The sequence below is a fragment of the Caloenas nicobarica genome, chromosome 6 (assembly GCF_036013445.1).
Source record: "Caloenas nicobarica isolate bCalNic1 chromosome 6, bCalNic1.hap1, whole genome shotgun sequence".
NCBI classification, from domain to species: domain Eukaryota; kingdom Metazoa; phylum Chordata; class Aves; order Columbiformes; family Columbidae; genus Caloenas; species Caloenas nicobarica.
The window spans coordinates 36,551,607-36,564,585 of record NC_088250.1 but is presented as its reverse complement, the minus strand read 5'-3'; the positions used below and the strand labels follow the sequence as shown (position 1 = coordinate 36,564,585).

At 40.0% G+C, this 12,979-nt stretch overlaps 1 protein-coding gene across 1 annotated transcript in view; it reads left to right on the top strand.

The window, feature by feature from the left end:
• The window catches only part of LOC135990466 (von Willebrand factor D and EGF domain-containing protein-like), a 176,335-nt gene that overhangs the window by 56,356 nt on the left and 107,000 nt on the right, over positions 1–12,979 (top strand). The window contains exons 5-8 of the mRNA XM_065638163.1: positions 2,457–2,546; positions 3,830–3,965; positions 7,290–7,498; positions 10,231–10,304. Coding sequence (XP_065494235.1) covers positions 2,457–2,546; positions 3,830–3,965; positions 7,290–7,498; positions 10,231–10,304 — 509 coding nt within the window. The remainder of the gene's footprint in view (positions 1–2,456; positions 2,547–3,829; positions 3,966–7,289; positions 7,499–10,230; positions 10,305–12,979) is intronic.

Genomic DNA, 12,979 nt, shown 5'->3' with positions numbered 1-12,979 from the left:
AAGACACTACAAGGGGAGGAATGATATAAAAGACAGAAATAAAATGTAACTGATGACGGCTGTCTGTACATTTCAAATTTGCAAAGTTTGTGCTGATCTCCAAAAGTGCTGAAGATAGAACCAGAACGGACTGATAGTCTAAGAATATCTCAGTGTATCGCTAAAGAATAATTTTTGATTTTGGCGTTTAGTGCTTTATCAATAAAATATAGCTCTAAAATACACGTGAGAAAATACAGGGCTCACAGGGAATAAGGCTGGGTTCTGACATTTCCCAGGATGTCACCTAGGGGAAGATCACCAGGAGATGCCTCTGTTGGCGCCGGTGCTCCTGCTGCCGCTCATCACAGCTCCCTCCTGGGCAGGAACGCTCCACGTGCTGTGCTCAGAGGGAAGCCTCCCTGGGAATATATTTTGGTAAAACGCTTTGAAGCCAGAAGTGCAAACAGCCTGGCAAGGGTGAATATAGTATCTGCAATGCAGGTGCATTGGATTTGCTCAGTGTGCTCTGCAAAGAGATCAGTTTTGTCATTCAGGTTTGGGTTTTTTGTTTTCGCTAAGGGGAATACACGTTATCTGAACTCTTTCTTTGTTGTCACCGCCTCGTCAGATCCCGATTTTGCAGCCTCTCCCGGTGGCAGCTGTAGGGGAAGCAGCAGGAGGAAGATCAACATGAGTGTTCTGCCTTCCCCGCAGAAGAACTTTTTTGAAAACTCTGTAAGCTGAACACAAGCCTTTAGGGAGTGCTTGCAGATATTAAATATCGAGTGATAACAGAGGCTTATTACCTGGAGGAGACACCGACTTGTTCTCCTTTGGAGGCAAACTGGCTAACTAGGAAACATCTGAAGGAAATTTTGAAGTATCTCTGCAAGGCATGTGCCTTTTTTCCCCCTAGTACACCCAGTACAACCTCATGGCTTCCATCTAGTTAACGTAACAAATAACACTATTTTCACTGGGCCAAACTGGCTGGAGCTGGCAGCAAAAGAATGAGAAGTTTTAGGAAGGTAAAAATGGCCCCAAAGGGCCATAAACCTGGGACTGAGCTGGGCTGGAAATGATCCACCTGAAGAGCACAGAAAACACTTGATTTTTCCCACAGCCGCACAAATCACAGAATTACAGAAAGTTAGGGATTGGAAGGGACCTCAAAAGATCATCTAGTCCAATCCCCCTGCCAGAGCAGGAACAAAGGATGCCATTTTGCTGGTAGGGCTTTATTGTTCTGCACAAATGAGCTAGGAGGACTCTTCAGTTTGGAAAAAACTCATGACTTGATGGTAATGAAGAGAGATTTTTAGGATGGTAAAAGAAATATTCCAGCGTGCTATGCAACTCATGCCCATACGAACCTGGGAATATCCTGGTTTTGAGCCTGTTTTGCTGCTACTGGTCATGACGGTTGTGCCTGAGCCGGCACGTGAGAGCTACCAAGAGCGGCATGGCCGGTGAGTGATGCTGGAAAATCCATCCAAAGGAGTTTATCGCAACAGAAAATAAACTGGATTGGTCCAATTCCTCCTCACGGGTTACTTGAGGCTCAAAAAAGGCAGCAGCTATAAATATGCCATCTGACTATTTGGAATTGATTTAGTGTGTCACAATATGTTACTCTGTTTCCGAGAAGAGACCAAAAAAAAAAAATCCAGAAGTACAGTTTCAGAGGCTATTGTCACTTGCTTTAAGGAAAATTTCTGTGGTTTAATCTTATGATCCTAGAAATGATGTTAGCAGTTTGAGTTTTCTGAAACCAATGAAACATTAAGATGGCAGATGGTGTGCGGGCTCAGCAGAGATAAAGGTTGCGTGACTGTGCTAGGAATAAAACATCAGTGGCCTGATACCTTGTGTTTGGTGGAGTTTTTCATTTTGGAGAAATTTTTATTTTATATATACATACAAATATATATATGTATATAAAATAGCATAAACCCTGTAGGCATCATCTTTTATAATGCAACAAGGGAAAAAAAAAAAGGAGCTTCTTATATTGTCGAGACTGGATGACTGTCAAACTAATTTAAGGAAAACAACCTGCTTACAAACATGGTACAGAGAGAGGATATTTGATGCAGTGGACAGACTGAACTTCGGGATCCCAAGAGCTAATGTCATACTCCTGGCAGTAATGTCTATGAACAATGTAATTTTCCCTAAATAAAATGAGTTAATATCACTAACCAATATGTTGAAAAACTACAGAAGAAAACAGACTGTAAGCATTCGGTGTTATTAACTGTTGAGACAGAAGCCATGTTTTCTGCTTATTAAATGCATCAAAAATTCTTCCAAATCTCAAGATTTAGGCACAAACATTCATAAAGCCTAAGCCCCAAAAATCTGTTTCGATGGTAGAAAAAAAAAATCTCAAGAACTGAGATCAACAGGAAGATGCATAATTATATTGTTTTTCTTCAGAAAAAGCTACAGCATATGCTGTTTATTTCTTACAGGTCTTTTGCACTGTCACTGCCTTTTCCAGGGATGTTCCTGAGCCGCAGTTGCTGCCTGAAGAGAGCAAAGGTTTCTATGCTGGGATTAAGGTAACGCTGATGTCCCTGATTGTCTAACATATCCCCAGGGAATATTTATATATTATGTGACCTGCTTTGAAAAACAAGACACAGAAATACAAGCCTTGATCATCATAACCAGTGCTGCTTCTATGTTCACTTTGAGAAAATGTCCTAATAAATTATGTGGCTTTCAGTCTTTTTGTAAAACACCCTATAGCACCCATCAGCACCATGGGGAGGTGTTGACACTAATGCACTACAAAGAATGTGCAAAACTACATCTTCTAGTAAATACAGCCCGGAGTACTCTGGTGGTTATATACAACAGGAACACACACCTACAAGGACAAGGATGTAGAATTTTGTTGGAACTAAACCAGAAATAAATGAAGACAAAATCTAATTTTTATCCATCATATTCTTATGGTTAGGCACTACAAAAACCAAATGGTTGAAGATAAATTCATGTTGAGTGCAAAAACCAGGTCTAATTCTCCTCAAGGATTAGACTGTAGTCTGGCAGTCCGGGAGAATTTGAGATCTTCTGAGTATCTACGCCTTATGCCTCCATGAATGGTGTTTGAAAAATCTGGCAGCCCATTCTGTGTGACGTTTGAAGAACAGTTTCGTATTTTTTGGAAATGTCAGAAATTTCCTAGGGAATGGAAGAATGGAAGTTCCCATTTCTGACTGGCCCTGAGTGCTGTTTCTGATCTGGCCCCAGGAGAACAGATACACAGAAGCAGCACAACCTGAGCAACCCAAGCTCTTAATTTATTATATACGGAGCAATCCTTGTTCCTGCTATGGCAGGGAAGAGCAACTGGGTGAAAATTGCACTTACTTTGCACCTGGGGCAGAATACAAACACAGAGTCCATGAACACAATGGCAACGCCATACTTCAGGCCATGAATATTGCTGGTATTTCTCTTAGTGCATTGAATAGGAGCTCCTTTTAACCAGGGATTTTAAAAATGAATAAATTATGTGGTATCATGCTATTTTCAGACTCAATAAAAGCCTTTTTGGAGATTAGGAGATAGGAAGCAATTAGACACTGTTTATGACAACTGCAAACATTTTCTTAATTAGCAAGAATGTGATTTTAACAACAATTTTACCTTTGGAAAGTTGAAGAACATTATTCTGAATATTATTATTTCTATGAGGACTATTATGAAGATTATTGTTATTTTACAAGCAATTATGTCTTTTCATAATTGATTAAAAGAACTCAACAGCTCATAAATATCAGTATTGCCTAATTAATCTGTCAAAATGATCTAAAAATTATTTTCTTATTTCCAGTTTGTACCAGAATCGTTACAAATTGCAGAGGATGGAACAGAGCATGTTTTGACTATTCTGAGTACTGTACCCATTGTCTGTCCTGGGCACGATGATTCCTGTAAAATTACTTTACAGCTAAGTACTGATGATTTGGGTAAGAGTTTTGTATATCGGCATCAAATCAATGTAATTATTTTTTCATGTATTTATGTTACAAAGAATTCCAAGAGAAATTATAAAACTTAAATAACAACAAAGGGCAGAAGCCAGAAAATCAACAAACTAGGCCATATATTTGTTTGCAAAATAAAATAGATGATAATATCATTCAGGTTTTTGAGAAAAAAGAAAGAAAATCTGACTGGAAATAGCCTGAATGGTAGTCCATTGGGATTTATGGATGAAATAACTATGAGTAGAAGAAGTTATTTTAAATTCCAGGAGTATAAAGTTCTATTTTAAGTTTTTGAAGAAGCAATGGTCTTAGCTGGAATAATTTCATTATCAATAAGAAGCTCACCTGCAGATTTATTATTCAGTAAATGTGTTCTGAAGCCTTTTTTCTTTCTTTTGCTGGCTTACAGTTTTTGTCTAACTTAATGTAGAAGAAAAAGGATCATTCCTATGCTTATATATTCTGCTTTTTCTAAAAGTAAGTTTTACTTGAAAACATTGACAACGTCACTTAGAAAATTCTTGTCCTTTTAATCACCAAATGCCTCCTTGAGGTTAATCTGGTGGAATATCATGCCTAACCAAGGGGAACATATATATATATATATATATATATACACACACACACACACACACATATATACACATATACACACATACACATATATACATATATATATTTACTTTCTATTTGTGCTAAATGAAACACTCAACCCTTTTTCTAACTAGGCATTTATTACTCTTCCATAAGGGACTCGTTGAGAAAAATATTTAGAAATAGGATTACAACCAAAGTTTCTCTATCCACAAAAAGCGAGCTAAAATAAAATCCCTCTCCTTTCTCTCCTCATCATCAGCTACATGCTTAGACAGAAGAAAAAAATAATTCGAATGGTATCATAACAGAATGATCTTAAACTGAATGGTACCTTATGGTTCCAGCAGCTGTGTTGGCTCCTGTGCATGGAGTACTTTGCATTTCTCCATGGCTCGGTGCCGCTGTGTTCTACATATCGCTCTTGGCTTGGAGTCCCTTCTGGTCCATCAGGCAAATGGCCGCTGAGCTCACGGGAAGAGATTTACTTAGATATCGAGGTAGCTCAGAATGTGAGCTGGTGTGTGGTGGGATGTCCCCACAGCCTCCAAGCGGCTTAGACACCTTACGAAGATCAAATAAGAATTAGTGACATAAGCCATCAAGGTATTTTTTTTCGTCTCACGTTTTCTCAGGCATCAATAAAGCCCATCAAAATCTCAGTGACTACAAATGCGTGGGTCAGGAGGTCCCAGTGGAGGAGGCTGAGTTCCACAGATCAGACCCCGGCTGACCCCTTGCCAGGGTCTTCTCCAGCCCCAAAATGTGCATTTGACTGGGAGAAAGAGGGAAGGCAAGATTTCCAGCAGCAGCTTTGTTTTCAAGCTGTCAATGGGCTCGACGTGCTGGTGCCAAGAGGTCCCGGGATGGAGGCGCAACTCAACCAATTAACTAATCTTTGAAGGAACTTGTCACCAAAGTGGAAAATTCCCATTAGTTTTAATCAGCTGATTTGTGTAGCATAAACTACTAACCAGCTCTAGTCCTTGACTGCTCCATCCTGAGGCTATTTTTTTGGATGACACTTGGGCCGTTTGTGACCAATTGAGATATCTACATATACTTGAGTATCTGCTGCTGTCTGGTTTGTGCTTTTATTGTCTGTAGGGTCCCTTAGTTTATCTGAAGGAACACTGCGGGCTTCTGAAAAACATAATGTTGGCCACAGCACTATAAATTGAAAATTAAAAAAAAAAAAATAGCTGAGATTCGTTTAGACTGAATAAATTAACTGACAAGCTCCTTGTCTGACTGAATCCATGTAACAACACTGTTGTGCTAATTATGTAGGGAATAAGTGATAAGAAAGCTAATTACAAGCACAGAAATATCTCTCTAAGTTCAGACAATATCATAATGAATGCCAAGGCAGAGCAGAGCCACTGGAGTTCAGCTTCTGTTAAGTTTATCATTACTATTTTGACAAGATGATTTTCTTTGAATCTAAACTTTTGTTCTGGGTTGTGAGTGCAGCTCATGGGGCTGTGAAGGCAATAACTATTCCTCATGGAAACCTCCAATTTAATTGAATCAAGCACCTTGAAAATGAGCCAGGACTTTTCTATAAGATGTGAGGCAGCCTTTAAGGATTCGGAAGAAGAGAGAATATGCTATTAATATTTGTAGGTTTTTAGTTCAGTTCCTATAGAACTCTGCAGGGTTAATTTAAATCCTATTTTATGAGTCTTTTCCATGAGGAAAATTTGATCATGGTAGAAATACTATCTTAAAATACTTGAATGTCATCTCCTATAAATTATTAAGCAATTTTACAAATGGGAAAAATGAAATGAAAATTTGGTATTTTCATATTAGATTAATTCAATTTACACCATTTCTAGAACTGTGTTCTTTTCAGATGATAATTATTGTTCTGGGACAGAAAACTAAATACTTAGCACAAATGAGAGAAGTGGACACCACTAGTATTGCGCCTAGAAGAGGTCCCTTTAGGAAAGACATGATGTGCAGAGGCAGAGCTGAATGAATGACTCGGGCTGTCATTGCCATATCGATTTTATCACCACCCATCACAGATACTTACATAGCCACTTCCACCATAGCTTATTACTTTTCCACATCCTTTTAGTGAATTTATCCTCATAGTGACTCTGTGAGAGATAGAAATGAAATTGCCCTCATTTTACAGGTTGGAAAGTAAAGCATCATAACCTAGCTAAAATACAAATACAAATCTGCTGCATTTGCCTTCCTGTCATGGATCCAAGGTTCACTAAAAACTGACTCAAGAACCTTCCCTTTCCAGATCAAAAATTCTGTTCTGAGTTGGGTTTTTTTTATATTAACTAACTCCATCAGATACCTCCTTATAATAAAGGTAGTGAAAGATAAATGTTTTCCAGAAACACAGACTCATCTCTTTCTTTGTCATGAGAACTACTTTTCTTCATTCCCTGGGCATGGACCCATAAAGATAAGACTGTCATTCGAGAAATATGAGCACCTGTGGAAAGAAAAGCACCACTGAGTTTTAGCAAACTGTCTACAGCAGAGGGGAAAAAAAAAACCCACAGTAAAATGTGCAGAGAAATGCCAGACTGAGTCAGTCACAAATGTCTTCATGCAAACCCCATCTGGTTTCAAGGAATGTGTGTCCTGGAATGTGAAACATTTGTGTTGGATGGTAAACAGGGTACAGGCAACTTCTGGGATAACTCTTGTCAGACTCGGTCTTCATGTTCATTTTAGACAGCCGGTTCCCGGGGCCCCCAAACATCGCCCTTTCGGCGTGCCGGGTGGAGCTGCCCTGCTCGGGAAGCCGCTGTGCGGCAGCCACGCTGACGGTGACAGCGGTGACAGACTTCGCTCAGGATGGGAACCGCGTCAGCCGCATCGCAGCCCAGCCAGTCGGACGGAGGGATTTGCTCTGGAGGGCTTACACACCTCGGGATGTGAAGGTCGGGTCCTGAAATCATTTGGAAAATGTGTCAGATTTAAACGGGAGGTTTAGTATTGCAGAAAACAAAGATAAATCTTAACCCTATAAACATTTGGGAGTCTGCTGTCAGCAGAGTAAACCAAAACAGCCTCTTTATATGCCAAGAAAATTAATATGTAAAGCCTTTTGCTTTAACAAATTTAGGTTTGATTATTAGTTGGCATATCAGTAAGGCCAACAGCTGGATTACAGATGTAACCAGATGTGCTCATTTATGCTGGAAGAGGAGAGAGGGAGAACCTCAGTTAAGGAATTAGCACATTTTCGAGGAGGGAGAGGGAAAGCTGAAGATTTGGAGCAGAGTTTCTGAAAAAGCAGAGGAAAGGCAGCGCCTCAGTAATGAGAAAGGAGCATCGGGACTCAGCAGCACAGTGTTCCATTTGTGATGGTGCCTGGAATCACCAGGACACCTCCGACTACACACGTGGCTGCTCTGTCTCTTCATTTATCCCTGTACAAAATGTCCAAAATAAAAATACTAGGAATCAACCAGGGAGACAAGCCACGCTTTTTTCTGCCTAGAAAGGAGTGTAGCAAGCAGGGACTGGTCCATTATTTGAGAGCCATAATCCCACTGCCCGAGAGAATAAACCAGAACTCAGATTTGACTCAGCCTAATTTCTCAGAGCAGTGGCACATCCAAGCTAGTATCTTTTAAGTAACCAAAAACAAACCCCCAATGAAATCTATAATTTCACTTCCCTAATTTTTGTGGATTTGCTCATTGGAGAATGAGATTAAACTGGACTGAAAGAATTTTTGTTTTCAAAGGTAAAATGCCTAGAACATGACTATAGCCTTTACTCTCTAGTATAGGCTTCTTTTAAACTTTTTAAGATTCTCGAATCAGAAATTGCAGCTAAATACATGTAGTACTCTCACATTCCCATATTTTTTGTTGAAGTTACAAATGCTTCAATTAAAATATGAAAATGTAGCAAATGTGTAATGGAATTAATCAATTTTCTTAATAAATTCTATCTCAGTTAAAACTTGATCTATGGAAACCTAATAGACATTACCTTCCCTCCCCCCCATTTCCCCATTGCTGCTTTGCAGTTAATTAGAAGCATTAACGTAACGGAGTTCCTGCAACATATCAAGGAAAGATCCATATATTATAATCCACATAATCTTTAGTCCTTCAGACTTGTTCAAATATTTTTGATTTATTGGAAAATTGAATGGAAATGGTGGGCAGAACATCCTGACAAATTCAGACACCCAATGAAGTGGATTGCTTCAGAAAACTAACACTGCCAACAGTAGGATCTGCATCCTCTGCTGATATGATGCAATTAAAGAGTAGAGCAAAAAGGGCCATGTGGCTTTGTTTGTGCAAAGGTTTCACTTAGGAAGGTTGTGGCTGTGGAGAAAATGGAAAAATTCTGAGACACTTCTTTATATCACACTGTAGATACAAATGATATAACTGACGTCAGATCAAAATGCTGTTCACAGAGGTGTTCAGTTTTTCATTCTTCAAGACCATCACTAACATTTTGGGATGCCGGACACTGGTGGGTGTCTAAGTGGTATCTCTGTGCGATAGTTAAGTGGTATTTTGAAATACAGATGACGAACTGCCACAGGGGAAGAATTTTGTCAGCGAGTGTGGTTCTATCTTCACGTTCTTATTCATTTATTTAATTTCACCGCTGTTCCTAAAAAACAAGTTCTGCTTTGTCACTGAAAGACCGCACAAGGATACAACGGCCATTCCTCCTCAGGCAGAACTCACTGAACTGCACCTCTGGATTTCTCACGGGCAAAGAGCAAGCAAAGAATTAACAGCCCTGGCCAAGAAACCAGCCTGGCAGAATATGGGAAAACCACCATACTTTATCACTCCCACCAGTATGACTGGGAGCTCTTCGTATTGCAAATCACTACACAAACCAGTCTTGCCTTTCTGCAAACTGGACAGCAGAGTATGAACAAAAAACCATCTTGAGCAGATGTGGCAATGCAGGTCCAGAGCTGCCTGAGGTTCAGGTGTTGAAAGTTCAAAAGGAGTTGTCCTGCCTCTGGCTTTTGTGGGTGTATCTGCTCCTTTCAGGGCGCCAGGACTCTCAGACCTTGGCTGCGACCAAGTGACCAGGAGCTGATGCAGCTGAAGATCTGTTGCTACAGCAGATCCTTTCCTCTTTTATTCACAGACAGCTCCAGCAGCCTGATTCGGGCCCTTGTCACCAGTACCTGATCAATAACCTGCACATGAAATATATAAATCAGCCATCAATTTGCTGTATCAGGAAATTTAAGGTCAAATTGGGGGACAGGCAGTGACTACTATTAAAATATGTTAATGCTACTTAATTACAGCATACTCTACACCATACTTCAGGCATCAAAATTAGTACAATTTAATGAGCACTCTCTTGATAATTTCAGTGAATGATCTGCTTCTGAGTAAAAAAAAGTTTAATAAAAAAGCCTCGCTTTTTAGCAGATAAAGAAAGTGCATTACATCAGGTGGAATAGGGGCACTTTGAACTCCCTTATTGCATGTGATTAAACTCCGCTGTTTGAAAGCAAACCCTGTTTTGTATCCATTCGCAATCAGGTTTTAGAAGTCAGATTTTAGTTTGTACTTGACACATGAATTCTGCCCCTAATGTTTTGTGAGGAACAGTAATGAAGAAAAACTGCTGTGTAGACTGTATTCATTACACATTTCATTTTAACTAGGTCACAGTTCGAGACCTCCCAACAGGGAACTGCTACTCTTTCACTGATCCACACATTATCACATTTGATGGATGGTGAGTATTCTACTTTGAAATAATTTGGCTCAATTACTGCAGTTTTCAGTTTCTGGATGTAGCATACATTTGGTTTTACATTAGAATATCAAAAGAGCGTTGTACTAGTTTCCTTATAGTGATTAATGTAGCGCTTCGATAACATACATGGTTTCCTTCCAGCTGTTTATGCTCCTTTTAACAAAAGGACCAGAAATGGATTAATCTTGAAGTGGCAATGGTTTGGATTCTGAATAATTTTTACAAGACAAAGGTCCGATTCCAAAATGTTCTTCAAACAGAATCATCATTATTGACTTTGAGAGGCTGTCAACCCCATGTGGCACCATGTCAGGACACCCCAGTTCCACCCAAATGAGCCATTATGGTACGTGGGGACAACCTGTGGCCGTCCTGGCAGTTTAGTAACACCTGAGGCAAAGTCCCTCAGCCCAAGGATGCTCTTGCATTCTTCTGCTTCCAGAGCTGGTTTATGCACAACTGCATCTCTGCATGGAGTTTACAGTCATAACCACAACCATAAAAAACATAAAGATGGCCATGCTGTCTCAGATAAAAGAAGGCCAGAAATGATAAGTGGCAAGTATCAGGGAAAGAGTGCAAAAATGAAGTTGTACATCCTCCTGTACTGTCCAGATGTCCTTCTATATTATCCAGCAATAAGCTCCTTACAGACTTACTGAGCCAAAGGTGGCATCTTTCTGTTTGACAGCCTGTACTGTACAGAACTTTTCTCCAATTAACTTCCCTAATCATTCATGAATCTATTTACCCCAGCGAACAGAATGTAACAGAAAGTTTTTAAAGCTTGCATCTGGCACGTTTGATCCAAAGTTGCTCATATTTCAGATTACATTCCAGGTTTGTCATTCTGCCATTAACCTCCTAACGGCACAGATAATGACTTCAGGCACACGGTGTCCACTGGGGCTCAGCAGGCATAATATTCCAATTTTGATATTCTAGATAATGTCTGAAATGATGTCAAAGCTGGAGAACTCTGCTGATGATATGAGAGTACCAAAGGCAGTGGTTCCATTAAAAGTTGTATGTCTGCCCCAAATACAGATGTTTCAGCAAGGAAATTATGTCTGCACATCTGGGGCTTTCCAGTTTCCCTCCTGCTTTGCTGAATACCATTTATTATGTGGTCAGGTTTCATGCAAGTTTGGTTGCTCAACGTGTAGAAACTGTGGAAGAACTACAAGAGATGCAAAGACATTCCCATGCCTCATGGTATCTGCAATTATTTCAACTCTGGGATATTAAACTAGATTAGAACATTATTTAAAAATTCTCTATGTATTTACATTCTAAAATATTCTCTTCTGATTTAGGGCTACAAATGGACAGCGATCTGCCAGGTCGATGTGTTTAGGAGGTCATAAATTACTGAAAAGTGTCTCTTGGAATGCAGGAATGCTCTCAGTGATGAAAAGGTCTAAAATAAAATAAAATATAAAATATTTTATTTTAATAACTCATTTTGCAATCCTGTTGTTGACAGCATACAAAAACTCTTCTAAGAAGCCTGGAAAAGTCCATCCTTGTGTGGCCACCTGCCTCAGAGTCCCACAGCCTTGAAACAAAACCACGGCAGGATTAGCCTGGCCTCTCCAGAATGTCTCTTTCTTGTGGACAGACGTTCATTCCTGCTCTGTCCAGTGCAGCTTTAAATGAGCCAAGCTGATGGGGCTTCTGCCATCTCAATAACTAGGTTATTTCACTGAGCTATATCACCTCTTGATATTCAGCCAAGTTTCTTACCCATCATTTCACAGTCTCATTACTCCTACTTATATTCCCATTTATTATTGTAAATAATTTCTCTTTCAATTATTGTAATGATTATGTCACCCTATTACACATTGGTTAAACAACTTCTCTGCCTGCCTATCCAAAAAACGTTAACACATTAGCAAATGATTTTAAAGCTCTGTATTTAGGGAGTGGGGAATGCAATTCCTGCTTCTGTCCTGACATAAACCTATAACCTAAGGATGAAGGCTGACCAGGAGGTGTGGAACTGAAGGATTCCCCTTTCATAGAATCATAGAATGGTTTGGGTTGGAAGGGCCCTTCCCAGCTCCCCCAGTGCCCCCCCTGCCATGAGCAGGGACATCTGCACCAGCTCAGGTTGCTCAGAGCCCCGTCCAGCCTGGCCTGGGATGTCTCCAGGGATGCTTCATCCACCACCTCTCTGGCCAACCTGGGACAGGCTCTCACCACCCTCAGTGTAAAAAATTTCTTCCTCGTGTCCAGCCTTTTATTGTGAAAGGCGTATGGTGGGAAACTGTTTGAAATGAGGTGTACGTTTGGTATCGTGAATAGAAGAATTATACACAAAACTTGTGGACTCAAGTAAGACGCCACACGAGTACAAGTGTTGCTTAAAAATAAAAATACATCAGAAAGAGACTGATCTTCTTATTGTAAGCAGCAAAGCAAGAGAAGAAAGAGTGATAGGACAAGGGGAAATGGCCCAAAGTTGCACCAGGGAAGGTTTAGATTGTATATTAGGAAAAAGTTCTTCACGGAAAGGGTTGTCAGGCATTGGAACAGGCTGCCCAGGGAAGTGGTGGAGTCACCATCACTGGAGGTGTTTAAAAGATGTGTAGATGAGGTTCTTAGGGACATAGTTTAGTGCCAGTGTTAGGTTATGGTTGTACTCAATT